Source organism: Ochotona curzoniae, unplaced genomic scaffold (assembly GCF_017591425.1).
Source record: "Ochotona curzoniae isolate NIBS_2020 unplaced genomic scaffold, NIBS_Ocur_1.0 contig_883, whole genome shotgun sequence".
Lineage (NCBI taxonomy): Eukaryota > Metazoa > Chordata > Mammalia > Lagomorpha > Ochotonidae > Ochotona > Ochotona curzoniae.
This window is the reverse complement of record NW_024466599.1, coordinates 35,611,039-35,626,264: the sequence shown is the minus strand read 5'-3', so window position 1 is coordinate 35,626,264 and position 15,226 is coordinate 35,611,039. Positions and strand designations below refer to the sequence as shown.

Here is a 15,226-nt window from a genome sequence, read left to right as displayed (position 1 = left end):
GCCGCTGACACTGGGGTCCCAGATATTCCTTGTATTAGGGGACTGTCCTCTGTGTTGAAAGGTGTTTAACCCCAACCATGGTCTTCTTACACTAGGGGCCCATTACACCCCCTTCCCACTCTGAAATTGTCTCCAGACATTACCATGTGTTTCCTGGGAGGGTCAGAACCTCCGAGCTGGCAAGTGCAGGTCTGGCTTGTTTGGGGCGCTGCAGGTGGCTCCATATTCCAGCTCGCGTGTCAGTTTAACCTTGTAAACCCCAGCTGCCTTATCCCGCATCAGAGCTCATGCAGCTGCTGTGAGGACTTGGTGAGCTGTCATCTAGGCTAAGTGTCAGTGACACAATGGGTTCTTAGTGGGAGCTGGGTGAGGGTCCACCATCACTGTTGATGCGGGAGGAGCAGGTGTGAGGTCTAGATGTGGATGTTGCTTTAGCTCTAGACACTTGGCTCTGCTCTGAGTTTGTGCTGAGCCATGTCTGGCTTCCCCAACCTTCCCACCTGCCCCTGGCTTCCTGCCTGTCAGCCTACAGCTCATGGCCCCGAGTTGGTGGCTGGAATGGGTATGATAGACAAGGTTCTGCTAGGGGAGTCTGGAGCAAGCTTTCTGTCCATGTGCAGAGTGGGGATCCCAGGGACTCCCCCTGCCATGGTGTCACCAAGGCTGCTGCTTTCCTGGGGCGGGGCTGTGATCTGTTGTTGTGCCCTGCAACCACCCCTGTGTTCAGGCTCTTTCTGCCTTCTCCATTTTAGGGACCGCCTCACCCACAACGACATCGTGGCCACCACCTACCTGAGTATGTCGAAGATCTCTGCCCCTGGAGGGGAACTGGAAGGTACGTCCCACAGGCCTGCCTCCCGAGCTCTCTCCACTTTGCCCACTCCTCCCTCCCCATTCCAATCTGTCGTGGGCTTCTGAAGAGGGAGGATCATGAAGCCTTGAGTGCCCACGTCCCTGGTCAGCGAGAGGGGCCTTTGTAGACTCATAGGAGACGCCTCCCTCCGGGGTCGGATGCTGAAAGGCTTGGAGAATGCAAGTCCCTCTTGTGAGTGACGAGGCCTGCTCATTCACTGGATTTTGTCTGGAGTGTCTGAGCGTTAGAAGTTTCTATTTTGAAACTGTTTTCATTGGCCCGTGAAAAAAGAATGCATCTCCATTTCTCAAAATTTTCAATAAAGAGATCATCTGAAAATGGAATAGCCGAATTAGCCCTAAGATCACTCCTCCAGAAAAGAATGCACTGTGAGCATTTTTGGCCCTTTCTTTACATATGTGTACACCTGTGTACATACATGTGTGGCCATGCACACTTGGGGTATACACATTAAAATCTAAAAAAACCCTTTGTTAATTTGGCAATTGAAAATACTGCCTCATTATTGCCTTAATTTCATCTCATTGATAGCTTTGAAAGTTGATCAATGTGAATTCTAAAATATTTTAATCCTTAAGATAATGAATATTCGGTATTATTTATTCATAAGCATCTATTTATGATATACTTTGTGATATGTTATTTATTTGCACACTTCATCTTATTATAAATTCCTCATTCATGTTCTTGGTCCACATTTTTGTTGGTATGTTTTTCTTTCTCCTTGTTTTGTAAGAGCATAGGGCTCTGTCCTTAGGTGGTAAATAATTTATTTATTTATCTGTCTATTTATTTATCCAAAGAGGGAGAGGCAGAGACAGATCTTCCATCAGCAGGTTTCTGCCCCAGAGGGGAATTTCAACTTTTCATCAGTTGAGAAGGAGTGGGTATTACATCATTCTTCCTAATCAGCTGGTGATATGGATGAACAGACACCAATACTGCAGCCTTACAAGCAATTCACTCCTGCTAGAGCTGGGCTGGTCCAAAGCCAGGGCCCAGGAGCTTCTGTTGGATCTTCCTTGTGGGTACAGGGGCCCAAGGATTTGATTAGCAGGGAGCTGGATTAGAAGTGGAGCAGCAGGATATGAACTGGCACCCATTTGGGATGCTCACATTACAGGTGGTGGCTTCACGTGCTATGCCGAAGTACTGGCCCTGCAAGTTTTAGTTTTACAAAATAACAGGCTTGACTTATAGAAAGTTAGCATTTCTGTGCAACCAAACACGTAAATCTTTTCTTTTGTGAATAATGTAGGGACCTCATATCACTTTAAAAAGTTGTTCTTTGATATTACCAATGTTGTACCAATATTGTATTTTGAGTGACCTTTTTCCTATAGTTTGAACTGCCACTGTTATGCCTTACTAAGTTTCTCAGTTGGTTTCTGGGTCTGTTTCTTGATTTTCTATTATTTTCAACTGGTATGTATGCTTAGTATTTTTTGGTTTTGGTATCTGGGATATGCTGGCTGTGTAAAATTAATTGGAAAGATTTAAAGTTTTCTCTAACATCTGGAACAGTTTATATCACATAAGGATATAGTCTTTTGAGGGTTTGAAATAATTCACCCATAAAACCGTTCGGGCTGGGTACCCTTTCTCAGTGGGTGTAGCAAAAGCTCTTCAAAAGCATTTAGCTTCTACTGTGATCATTATTATTTTTAGTTTGTGACTTTTATTCCAGTCAATTTCATTCATTTGAATTTTCTTAGCATCCATTACATGGAGGGTTTTAATTTATGGAGTGTTGTTGCAGAACTGCCTTTTATGAGCTAATTCTTCCTACCCGTGGTGTTTTCCTAGTTGTGTTGTGTTGGAATTTTCCGCTTTGGACAGCCTTGTTAATGTGTTAATAACATTATTGGACTTTTCACTGTACTTTGAATGCTGTTAGACAGATTTGAAAATTACTAGAGAAAGGAAGGTGGGAGAAGAAGGGGAGAGAGAGGCCAGCTAGTTTAACTGTTGGTTCACTCCCCAAGAGCCTGCCAGGGCTCTGCATGAAGCTGGAATCAGGAGCCAGGGGCTCAAACCAGGTCTCCATGCTTTTGAAGGAACTCAGCTACCTGGGCCAGCACCTGCTGCCTCCCAGGGCGTTGACTAGCAGCAGGCTGAAACTGGAAGTGGAGTTGGGGTTTGAGTTTATACACTCTTTTAGGGGGTGTGGGCATCCCAGTGTTGTCCTAACTTCTGTCCGCACATTCTCCTATTGACTCACTTCCTTTCCAAACTTTCCAACTAATATGCATTCACTTTCAGAGTTTCTTATTCAAATAATATGAGTAAGGGTTCTGCCTCATACTTTAAAAAGTCGTCAAAGCTCTTATTTATTTTCACATTTGAATATTCACTCTGCTTTGAAATGTGTTGGTATGTGTCCTGAGAGCAGTTTGGTTTGATTTTTATTTATGGACAGCCTTATTTTTATTCTGAGTAGATATGCGTGTAGGAATTTGTCTTCTCTCACTCATTCTCCATCAAGGTGCAAGTCTGTTCTCACTGAAGTTTTTGTGTGGTATGGTGAGTCCTTACATGTGAGTTGAAGAGTAATGAGCTCAGATGTGGTGCTCTGAACTCCTGAAGGCTGGCTGGGTGGTGGTGGAGGCACCTGCGGGGGCCCCAGCCAGCCAGGCTCTGGTCCTGCTGGCCTCCGGGTGGGGGCTCTCAGGCGTCTTGATCCACTGGCATGGCCATAGGAACAGAGTGAGCAGATGCACTTGGAGCTCTGAAGGTGTCCTCCATGCACTCGGCCCCACGCTGACACTTTCTGTTTGTGATCTCGGGAACTGGCTGGCCATGTCATGAACTGGACTTGTTTTTCTCTACAAATTCTGATTTTTAAGATTGATGATCGCATTTGAATTTTTTTACCCAGGCTGCTGCTCCTCCCAGCACATCAGCTCCCTCCCAGAAGGGGTGCTTTGGTCCACATGGGCTTGCTCTTCGTTCGGTGTTGGCATTTTCCGTCAGGCACAGTACCTGGGGCTCTGTCCCTCCAGCTCCTTGGTCTCCTTCCGTCAGGATAGGGCTGGGGATGAGGAGAGGTGAGCGCTGTGGGCAGACTGACTACCTGGTGCTGTTGAAGTTGCTCTCCTCTAGTCCCTTCTTTCAGGTTCTCTGAAACATCATCAACAACAACAACAACATCAACAACAACAACAACAACAACAACTCCCTTTTACTTATAGAAAGATGTCAATATGCAGGAAAGCAGAGAATTTTCCAGTGAAATCCACGTACCCTCTCTCATCCTCCATGTCCAGCCGCTGTTTGCCATTCTGGTTCTATTGCTGGGACTTCACATTGAGGGGGTACTCAGAAAGAACCTGCTGGAAGTCACTGCTCTTGGGGCCCTGCCACTCCTCCTCGACCTGGGAGCTGCCTATCCCAGGTGGCAGTGTCCTGTCCATGGATGCTGTTGGGGTTTCTGACAAGGGCTGTCCTGTGAGATAGGGAATATGGGGCATGACGGCCACGTTCCTCACAGCCTAGGAGAGGAAGGACACTCCTGCCTGTCCTGGTCTCAGAACCGAGGGGTGGATGAGAAGAGGTGCAGTGTGGTCTCACGAGGCTCCAGCTGTGCCTGAACCAAATACTCTGAGGGGAAATGCCAACCTCCTCCCCCCAATTAAATTTGGGGGAACAATCAGGGTAGTCTTGGTCTTGATCTGCCTCACCAGCAAATGTCTAGTGGGGATAGGATCAAGACCATTGCCAGCCACTAGATGGCGCTCAGGTCAAAGGCATCCCAGAGTGCATTAGGGAGGCAGGCAGAGGCAGGACCACATGGTCTGCCAGATTGTTCTGGAAATTGGTGAGCATCCTCTCATTCGTCTTGACTTTGTGGTTAAAGAGCTTGAGTGGCATGGCAGGGAGGTTCAAGGCCATGGGTCAGGAGGTCACCCGTCTGCCTGACCGCCCAAGCTCTGGTACCTGCAGTGCAGTATTCTAAGGACCTTATGCTCCCAAATATTAAGTACAGGTTTTCTTTTCAAAGGCATGCTCTCCTTAGAAGCTCACCTCTTTTTGAAAGGTAATGGGCACAGGAGATTCGGGAAACCCAAGGGGACTCTTGGGTAATTTTGTACTCATGAAAACCTTGCCGCCACAGAGCTCATACCCTATGTCTTTGTCCATGGCCGAGAGCTCCAAAGTGGGTTCCTTGGGACATGGGTGATGTGATCTCTCCAGCAGGGCTCCACCTTGCCTCCTTTGTGGTCCAGGCTGGCGTTGGGCAGCTGAATGCCCCAGGCTTGGGAAGGTGCCGAGAGGAGAGAGGGCTGGCCGGCCACAGGTGGCGGTCATAGCTTCTCCAGGAGATCCACGTGTACCTGGGGACTATGCCTTGTGGCTCGCTGGGCTGGGAGCCTCTGCTTGTGGTATCCTTCAGCCTCCCCCGGTGAGGGACCTGCTGGGGCCACCAAGTTGGGAGGATTTGTCTGTGTTTTGGGACTCTCTCAATCCTGGTTTCCTGGACTTGGAGAAAACACACCAGAACACTTGTACTTGGCAGAAGGGTGATGAGGGCTAAATAGAGGCTTTGTCTGGGGCAGCCGTGCTGGTCACTTTACCCTTGAGTTTATGAGCTGTCTGCAGACACAGGGGGGAGAGAACCTAGGCTTGGCCTCAGCACCCAGGGGCCCCTGATGGAAACCCATGTCCTGAAGTGACACCTGGGTCATGCTGTGTGACACTCTGTCCCCGTAGTCCCATGCCTAGCTGAGCTTGTCCAGTGAACACATGGACAATGAAGGAAAGGCATGAATGAAGGCAAGGCATGCTGGGGACCAGGCAGCTCGACCCCCACCCTCTGTGGCCTCCCAACTAGATGCTAGTGGGATTTGGTGGGAGAAGGGGGCTCTGAGTTTGGGCTGGCTGTTTTCTGCAGTCAGGATTCAAAGTCTGGCTGTGGTGGGAGCTGAGCGTGCCTCCATGAGAAGCACGTGGGGTTGGGCCCTGTGGCCTTGGCCACCTCATGCTCACAGAATTGGCAGGACCTGTTAGTGATCGCTTGGAGGGAGCTAGAAGCAGTTTGCTTCCTTCCAGTGGTCCCTGGCTACCGCTTCCTGGGGGGCTGTGCCCATGTGGGTCCTATGGCTGTTGCTGGGCTGCCCTGCTGATGAAAATCGATTCCTGTGCACTTGGAGATGGCCATGAGGTGTGACTTTGGCAGCTCAGCTGTCTGTCAACTGGCTGAGTCGCTGAGGCTGACCCAGGGGCCTCCCCTCCACATTCCTTCTGCCTCGCGTGCTCAACTCTGTGCTCACCTCCAAACTTCCACACTCCCTCCCCTTTTCTCTCTCGGGGGCTCTGTTCATTTTTGCTTCTCACCTCTCAGCTCCCAAGTGCAGCCAAGATCTGAGAAACAGCAACAGAGATTTCTGTTTTCGGGAGGGAAGCAACAGGTAAAGGTAGACAGCAGGTTCACCAACCATGTCCCAAGGCTTGATCGTGAACTTGGGCTGGGCTGCATTTTAATGATTAGAGAAGGAAGGGAAGGGCAAAGAGTGGAAGAAGCAGACATTGGAGAGGACAGAGCGGGGGAGATGGACGAATATGCCTGCTCCCTTGGAAGATGGCTTCAAGGGTCCAGGAGCACATGAGGATATATCCCTCCCTCCTTCTTGTTTATAGACACCCAGTGCCATGTTTAGGGACATACCCAACATTTAGGGATGTCAGCTAGTGGATGGCATCACCTGTGCTTCACTGAAAGTAGCGGCAGGTGCTAGAAGTAGGGTTCCCAGAGCCTGTTGTGAAAATGCAACTTGGTATCTCTTGCGGCAGTACTGCCAATGATCACTAGATGGAGATGTTGTGCCTGAGAAATGCCACTGCTCAGTAGCCGCTGCCCCGGAGCAGGCAACCTGCCTGTCAGTGTTAGAGCTCTGGGTGTGTGGTGTGGCTTGGGCCTTCCTCGCCCTTGATTCATGTCTGTATGCTGTTTTCTTATATATCTGGATCTGGGATGGAAGAGCTTGCTTTCTGTGTTGTTTCATGATGTATTGAATCGACTCCTGTCCAGTTTTCAACGGGCAGATGGTCAGGGACCCCCCCCCCCCAGGGCTCCTTGTGGTATCAGGGTCTGTGTCTGAGTTTGCGACGGGTTTGCAGCTGGGCTGGGGTGGAGCTGGGCCACATCTGCTTCCCACACGGGAGCTGTCTTTCCAGCTGTCTGTCTGCAGACCCCGCACCCACCCACCCCCATGCATGTAACTGGTCCTCCACCCAGGCGCGCCCATCCTAACTCCTTTCCATTTCTTCACGCTTCAGAGGAGCCTGCAGGCGTGGTCAAGTCTCTGCCAGCCACGGACTGTACGTTCTGCTGCATCGGAGCCTTGGGTGCTTGCTGGAAGGGAGAGGGTGTTTGTACCTGTGGTGGGACTGAGATTTTCAGGCAGTCTCTAAGCTTGCTATCTGTGGCTGTGACCTCCTGCTGGTGTCGCACACACAAGAATTAACATTTGAGGGCATTTTTTCCCATTCTCCCTGACTCCTTTCTAGCCTGCTGGGCTTGGGATGATGCTCTGCGTGGCCACGGTGTCTGCAACTGGGCAGGGGAGTGTAAGGTGCCTGACGGACTGGGAGGAAGTCAGGGGCTGGGGAGGCTGAGGTTGAAATCAACAAGATCAAGGTGATCCGAGAGGATGGTGACCCATGTGTGTTTTTGTTTTGTTGCTTGGACATTTCTGCACCTGCAGAACTGAGCCCTGTCTATGCTGACGTCTGAAAGAGGCAATGTGTGAGAAATGCAGAGTGAGCCCTGGCAATGGGGTCCCTGTCTCTCCTGCCCTACCCCCAGTCCCCAGGTCCCCAGCAGTAGTGGGGCCCTCAGATCTGGCCCAAGCACTTTTTGCTGAAGCCACTGGACCTAGCCTTGACCTGCCTCATCTTTGAGTCGGTTGAGCCATTCCAAGTGGTTCTTGCACCTGGCCCTAATTTCTATCTTTAGCGTATCGAAGATGTTCTCTGTAAGAGCTCCTTGTTTAGTTGCAAGGCACAATGACGGATGAAGAGAGAGAGAATCTTCTGTCCATTAGTTCACTCCCCAAATGTCTGCAATAGCCTGGGGTTGGGCAGGCCCAAGCAAGGAGTCAGAAACTCCCTCTGGGTCTCCCGTGTAGGTGAGACTTGAGTACATGGGCCATCTTCTGCTCCCTTCTTGGGCTGGAACACAAGTAGAGCAGCCAGGACTCAATCCAGCACTCTGGTATGTGAGCCTTGTTATCAGCAGCCTCACCCACTGCGTCATTCTGCCCTTTCCGGGTGAGTTGGCTGGGGGCCAGAGAAGGACACTGATGAGAGTGGCCACCCAGACGGGAGTGATGTGGAGGGAAGGTGTGCTCTCACCACTGGTGGAAGTGGCTCCTTCACTGGACAGTTACTCTTTGGACAGTGTGTGTGTGTGTGTGTGTGTGTGTGTGTGTGTGTGTGTAAGGGATCCTGGGCAAATAAGGCCAGTGGACACAGGGGCCTGCCTTGCTGGGCAGGGACATCATCTAGGCCCCTTTGGTGTTACCCTGGAAGGTGAATTCTCTGGTTCCTGAGCATGGAGCCCTGCTAGGGGTAGGGCATGGGTGCTGAGGAAGTGAGGATGGAGAGGGTTGTGGGACCATGGGGGCCCAAGCCCCACAGCTTCGCTCCTGGCTGCATGTACATGTTTGTAGCTGTGTGTCTGCTCGCATTTCTGAGTCTCAGTAATGATGCCTTCCTGTCTCTGGGTAAGGAGCCCCAGGGGAGAGCATGAGGATGCTTGTGGATGTCACGGCTCTGTGTACGCTTATGAGGGCTGCCTCTGGCGCAAGTGGTGGGAGCAGGTGTCTGGGCGGGACTCAGATGTGACAGTGGCAGGGCTGAGCACTAGCCAGTGTCCTGGGCCCACCCCTCTGATTGCTGTGTTTGTCTCCCAGTGGATGACCATCTGGGGTTTCTGCCCACTTTTGGGCCCTGCTATGTCAACCTCTACGGCAGCCCCAGGGAGTTCACAGGATTTCCGGACCCCTATGCGGAGCTCAACACCAGCAAGGTGAGTCGGGGTGGGATGCCAGGTGGCCCGGGACCTGCATGCAGGGTCCTTCCAGCCTGGCTTATGATCCAGGACTTGATGAGGCTAGTACAGGCCCAAGGCCAGGCAGCCAACCCCTCAGAGCATCCTTCAGTTGCCCTTGACCTTGCCTCTCCCTTGGGGCCAGCATGACCTCCCCTTTTCCTGGCCTGAAAGATGCCCATAGGCCCTGGGCTTCCACTGGGCTCGAGTCTGCCCTGAGCTCACCTGCAGATGGTGGCATTGTTGTGGGGGATCTCCCGGCCCCCTGGAGAGCAGTGAACTCAGAGTCAGCAGTGTCTGTTCCCTTCCCTCCCCTGCTCCTGCTGACCTGACCTCCTCTGGCAGGGAGAAGGCGTGGCTTACCGAGGCCGCCTCCTGCTCTCCCTGGAGACCAAGTTGGTGGAGCACAGTGAGCAAAAGGTGGAGGACCTCCCTGCTGACGACATTCTGCGGGTGGAGGTGAGAGAACTGGCCTGGGGGTGGGAGCTGGGTCCCCATTGGATGATGCCATGCAGTGATTGGCTTAGCTCAGCCCTGCGTCAGTCGCACCTTTGGCTTCCTTGGGCATTTGGGATGTCAAGTGTGTGTTTTTGCCACTTGCCATGCCTCCCTGGGAGGGATGCCCAGAGGCTGGAAGAAGAGAAGTGACCGTGTTTCAGAAGCTTAGAGCTTGAGGCAAAAGGAGTAGCTGTTTAAGTTCTAACAGTGCTGTGAGCACAGCTGGCAATGACAGTGTCCGCGTCAACACTTACCATGCATTGGATGCTGGGCCGGGGATGCCCCTGCAGATCATGTGGTGGCCATGGGAGTCATCCCCACTTCACAGATGAGCAAACTGAGGCTCCAGAGTGTTGGAGCAGTGGATGACAGAGCCAGAGCTTGTGCCAGAGGTTTCATCCCACGTGCCCTTGCTCTCCTGATGCCTGGTTGCATTTGTTTCCCTGTCCAAGGAGGTGATGGTGGCCCTGACCACACCAGGCCAGGAGGAGACCTAAGTAAGCACGTATATGCATAGAGTAAGCACTCAGTAAGTTAACTTCTTACTGACATTCTCCTCAAGTGAGGGTAATGAAAAACCTGCCTCGTAAGAGGATGAGGATGAAGTGGGTTAATAGGTATGTGCAGCAAGTTCTCAACAAGTGTTCTCTTAGAGGGAAAGTCATAATCTTACGTCCTGAAATTGTCAGAGCCAAGTGAATGACTGTGTGTATACAGTAGGCACTCAGTCACTGCCAGCAGTCACTGTTCTTCACGTTCTGCTCATACCCAACCTTGACTCTCCTTCTCTCTCTCCTCCATGGAGGGTGTCATGAGGTCTTCTGCTATATCACAACTGGGTCCCTCCCGAGTCCTGGCCCTGTGCCCTGTGGGGGCCACAGGCTTCCCTTTTCCCAGGTCTGGGCAATGGCAGCTAGTACATACTGCAAGGGGAAGTGGGGGAACTTGGGTGGCTGTGTGCAAGGCTGTGCGTTGGAGCTTGCAGCCCTCTGATGGCCCACTGGCATGCAGGTGCTGTGGCTGCTGGGTTGGTTGAGGGAGCAGCCTGGCCTGGAGGAATGAGTACTTCCCAGGGAGAAGTGGCCGAATACACAGCCTTAATTGTGTTTGCTCCTGCAGCACACGTCTGCCTGGGGTTCCATGCTGGACTTTCTGCCACTTGTCTGTCCAAGTGGCGCCATCTCGGTATGGGCGATCTCAGGCAGGGCCTCTGACCTTCTCTCCCTGGCTCCTGCCTGTGACCTCTGGTCTGCCCCCTCTGCCCTCAGAAGTACCTGAGGAGGCGCAAGTACTCGCTGTTTGCTGCCTTCTACTCAGCCTCGATGCTGCAGGATGTGGACGCTGCCATCCAATTTGAAGTCAGCATCGGCAACTATGGGAACAAGTTTGATACAACCTGTCTGCCACTGGCCTCCACCACCCAGTACAGCCGGGCAGTCTTCGATGGTGAGGCCCGAGGCCATGACTGTTTAGGGGGTGGGTTGGTTATGGAGCACTGAGACCCTGGAGTGAAGGCTATGCTCTTGGGGGGGGGGATTCCCAGACCCTGAGGCATGGACCCAGTCCTAGATCCTTCCCCACTCTCCCCAAGATGGCTGTTGTCTGTAGTTGGTGTGGATTTTGACCTGTGACTGCCCTGATGCCTTCTGCTGGGCTTGGCCTGGGGCTTTTGGGGGAGGGTGGAGCTGGCATCCCCAGGTCTGGCTGCACACTCCTGTGTCCAGCAGGAGCCAGAGCTCCCACCTCATTTGGGGAGTACATGTTGTTGGGAACTTCCCAGATGGGAATTGGGCAGGTGCCTGTCTATTCCACCCCAGTCTTTTGCTAGCCATTCCAGGCTGCTTCTCATCCTGGAACAACCAGGAGGAGACCTGAGCTCCCGTGATCCGCTTGCCCCTGCCCATGGGGCCTCATGTCCTTTTTTCCTTCCAGGTTGCCACTACTACTACCTGCCCTGGGGCAACGTGAAGCCGGTGGTGGTACTGTCCTCCTACTGGGAAGACATCAGCCACAGGGTGGAGACACAGAACCTCCTGCTTGGAATCGCTGACCGGCTGGTGAGCAGAAGCCTCCCCAGGCCTCAAGCATGGGCAACGTCTTCAGATTGTTTGGCCTGGGGGTCTGTGGTCTTGCCTTGCAGTTTGGACAAGAAGAGCAGGGTGGGAACAGCCCCAGTTTGATAAAAGGATTGCTTGGAGAAATTGTCACTAAACTAGGGATGAGGGTTTCAGCTGGCCAAGCTCTCTCACCCCTCAGCTGCTCCTGGGCTCTCACCGCACAAGCATGTATACGGGCTGGTGTTGGAAATTTTAGCTGTAGGTCAGAGGCTGCCCTGGGCATAGTCTTCCCACTCCTCTCACACAGGGCTTTCCAAGCCTAGGTTCTGGAGACCCCTGTGGGGAGCGGGGAGAGGAGGACTCTGCTGGGTCATATCCCATTGGGCAAGATGGGAGGCAGGAATTCAGCTGAGCTGCTCAGGTGGGTGCCCTGGCAAGGAGGTGAGCTTGGGTGGAAGCTGTGGGCTGCAAGGAGGAGGAATGCTGTGGGGAGTGACCCTGGTGGTTTAGGACAGGGCAGTTGTGGGAGAAGAGCAGAGAACAGGAGGGCGGGTAGCGAGTTCTGGTTGGGAGGCGAGGAAGGGGCCTTGCAGAGGTTACTTGCAGTTGCTGTGAGGTAGGCCAGAGTCCTGGAGAATCACAAAGGTGGAGAAGTTGAGGGAGGGGAGAAGGAAGGAGGGAAAGGTGATGGGCTGGAGGGAGGCTAGCCATGAGGGCGTAGTCTGTGGGAAGATGGAGGAGGCAGGTGCAGCTGCTTTTGGAACAAGAGAGGAGCTGGTGGAGGGGCCTGGGAGCAGGTGGGTGAGGAGACAAGCACCTAGAGAAGTGGGAGATGAGGGAGGAAGAATTGGATCAGTGCAGGGGCCCAGACCAGGCCAAGGGTAGGGGGGACCTGGTGGGTCATATTTTCTTTGAAGCTAGCAACTCTGGAGGAGGAGGGAAGAGGCCAGCAAATAAGAGATGGAGTGACTTTGGAATGAGTCTGGATCAGCTGTCATCTTACAGCCACATCCCAGACCCCCTGGATGCCGGAGAGCAGTGGCTGGCTTTCCAGGCTCTGTGCTAGACTGGTGCAGTGAACCTGGAGTACCTCCTGTGCTCAGGAAGGCTTGGTGTGGGGGACATGGTGGAGAGGTGCACGGGGGACCTATGGACAGATTCACTTCCCAGCTCAGGGCTTCAGACCACAGGGAGAGAGGGGTGGCAAAGAGCTTAGAGTGGGGACCAGCTGCTGCAGGCTGGGAAGGTTTGGGGCAGAAACTTGCTGTGCTTGGAGGTAGATTCTCTCATAGCCTCTCCTCTCCAGGAAGGCCAGCTTGCTCTGAGCCCAGTTGGGTGGCAGCCTCTGGAGAGAGAGGATTCCAGGCATGGAACTGGAACAGCCTTAAAGTGGGCCACTCAGCTTTGGGGTATAAGACCTGGCTTGAAGGTGGTGGGTGACGAGGGGGATGCATGCTGATTCTGTCCCAGTCTGCAGGCAGTATCTGAACTGTTGGAGACCACCTGTGAGGTCATCGGTCCTGGCCTGGGGATCTGGAGGCATTTGAGTGTGGGGACCCCCAGAATGTTCTTGAGCCAGAGCAGATCTTGACTAGCTGGGCCTGGGCACTGCCTTCTCTGCTTTAAGTGGTCACTCCCTTTTGGTTCAGGGACTGAATGGTGACAGGACCAGGAGCTTGCATCTGGTCTTGGTGTCCTGCACCCTGATGGCTTTCTGACCTTGGCCTGCCCATTCCACAGGAAGCTGGTCTGGCGCAGGTCCACCTGGCCCTGAAGGCGCAGTGCTTGGAGGACGCAGACACCCTGGGGGCTCGGCTGATGGATGAGCTCATTGCAGACTGCAGGTAGGGGGTACCTGGCGCCCTCCTCTGCTAGCTGGCAGGGTGAGGCCCATTTCCCTGGGAGTGTTCGTGTGTGGCAGTGAGCAGGGCATGTCTCCCAGCCACGCTTGGCCAGCAGTCCAGCCCATGCTGAGTGCAAAGGTGGAGGAGCCAATGCGGGGAGTTGAAAAGGTGACATTTAGAGCAGGTCATAAATCTCCCTGCAGCAGCGGCAGCTGTGGGCCTGGGGCGGCCCAGCTTACCTGAATGGAGAGCATTGTGTCTCTGATCCCCGACCTCTTATTTCCCTGATGGAATCTCCAGGAGAAGTTGGCCTGAGTGTGTGTGTGTGTGTGTGTGTGTGTGTGTGTGTGTGTGTGTGTGTGTGTGCGCGCACACACGCCACAGTGCTCTTCCCTAGGGCTGCAGTGGGCCCATGGTTTCTGGTTAGCTTTCTCTTGACACAGCTAGTTGTGAGCTTCAGGACGTGAGAGCATGGGGTGCTGCAGAATGGAAGGAACAGTGGCCCTATGGAAGGGGCGTGTCTCTGCGTATCCCCCTCTGATACTGGGGTGCCTGGAATTTCAGGCTGTCTGAGGAATGACTCCTTTATGATAGAAACAAGTGCATGGCCCAAGATTAGGAAGGACTTGATAACTGGTCAGTCCAATTGTTGGGAAGAAAAACTGTCAGGAGATTGATTGAAATACTTGTCCCTATAACTGGCTTTGTGGCTCTATGGCCTTGGGCAGCTTCGCTTCTCCAGACCTCTCAGCTGTCAGATGGACTTCATGAGGAGTAATGGCGCTTCTGAGCAGTTGGGGTTAAGTGTGAGTGTATGACAATGTGTTCTGTGGTCCCTCCGTATCTCACCACCCCACCCTCTTTCTTGGAAAGGATCTCAGAGGGGCCTTCATGCTAAGAAATGAGAGTCACCTCTTGCAGCAGCCCCTTCAAGTCCTTAGTACCCCAGTGAGGAAGTGCATATCTCTCAAAATCTGATCCTGGGGCTGGTGTTGTGACCCCCGTTGGTTATGCCTGTAATGATGGCTTCCCACAGGAACACCTGTTTGAGCCCTGGTTGCTCCAGTTCTGATCGCTCCCTGCTAACACACCTGGGAGAGCAGTGTGAGATGGTCCAGAGTGCTCAGGCCCTTGTACCCCTGTGGGCGATCTGGATGGAGTTCTGGGCTCCTGGCAGCCATCTGGGGAGGAAACTAATGGATGCAAGAGAGAACTCTCTCTTTTCCTCCCTCCCTTGGTGTAGCATTTTGCCTTTTAAATGTCTTTAAAAAAATCCTACCCCCAAATAAATGTCTTCTTCCCCCAGGGATGGAATTCTAGATGGGTCACTCATTCATTTATTCATTTATCCCCCAACCTTCCTAGAACCTGGCAGGCTTAGGGCCAAGAACCTAGAGCATCCTGACAAGGGTGTTTCTTCAGTCCCCTGGGGGTGAGGACACCAAAGTGAGCTAATGGAGGAACAGCTGCTGGGGCTGTAGAGCTCAGAGCAGGTGCACTAAAGTCCAACAAATCCACCTTTGGGGTTTCCTGGAGGAGAAATGCTTGGTGAGGTCTTGGATGGAAGTGTGAGGGCTGGCCTTTGAAGAGGAAACTGACCACCTGCTGCCCTAGGACTCGGGGTGGGGAACAGGAAAGCTGATGCCTTACTCAGGGCTGGCTTTAGGGGTCTGCTAAGAAGAGGTCAGTTCTGGGAGACAGAAGGGTAACGGGATCCACCAGGGTTCAACTGCCTGTTCTGGCTGCAGTGTGAGGGGCGACCTGCTGGTGGGGTGACAAGTGGGTGCAGAAGGGCAGCTCTGCAGCTGAGTTGTGACAAAGGTGTGACTAAGGCAGGGACGCCAGGAAGAAGAGGAGCCATGCGGCACAGAGGTCAGTGTGGGCTCTTCCAGGAGCATTGCGA

At 52.9% G+C, this 15,226-nt stretch overlaps 1 protein-coding gene across 14 annotated transcripts in view; it reads left to right on the top strand.

Annotated features, from left to right (window-relative positions):
* Window positions 1-15,226, top strand: part of DYSF (dysferlin) — a 175,226-nt gene that overhangs the window by 64,608 nt on the left and 95,392 nt on the right. For 8 of the 14 annotated variants that reach the window (XM_040994027.1, XM_040994023.1, XM_040994020.1 and 5 more), the window contains 6 exons: window positions 753-835; window positions 8,788-8,903; window positions 9,270-9,383; window positions 10,691-10,868; window positions 11,355-11,479; window positions 13,220-13,323. In XM_040994027.1, coding sequence (XP_040849961.1) covers window positions 753-835; window positions 8,788-8,903; window positions 9,270-9,383; window positions 10,691-10,868; window positions 11,355-11,479; window positions 13,220-13,323 — 720 coding nt within the window. Of the gene's footprint in view, window positions 1-752; window positions 836-7,150; window positions 7,193-8,787; window positions 8,904-9,269; window positions 9,384-10,690; window positions 10,869-11,354; window positions 11,480-13,219; window positions 13,324-15,226 lie in introns of all 14 variants that reach the window. The other 6 variants (XM_040994025.1, XM_040994018.1, XM_040994016.1 and 3 more) reach the window with 1 other exon arrangement.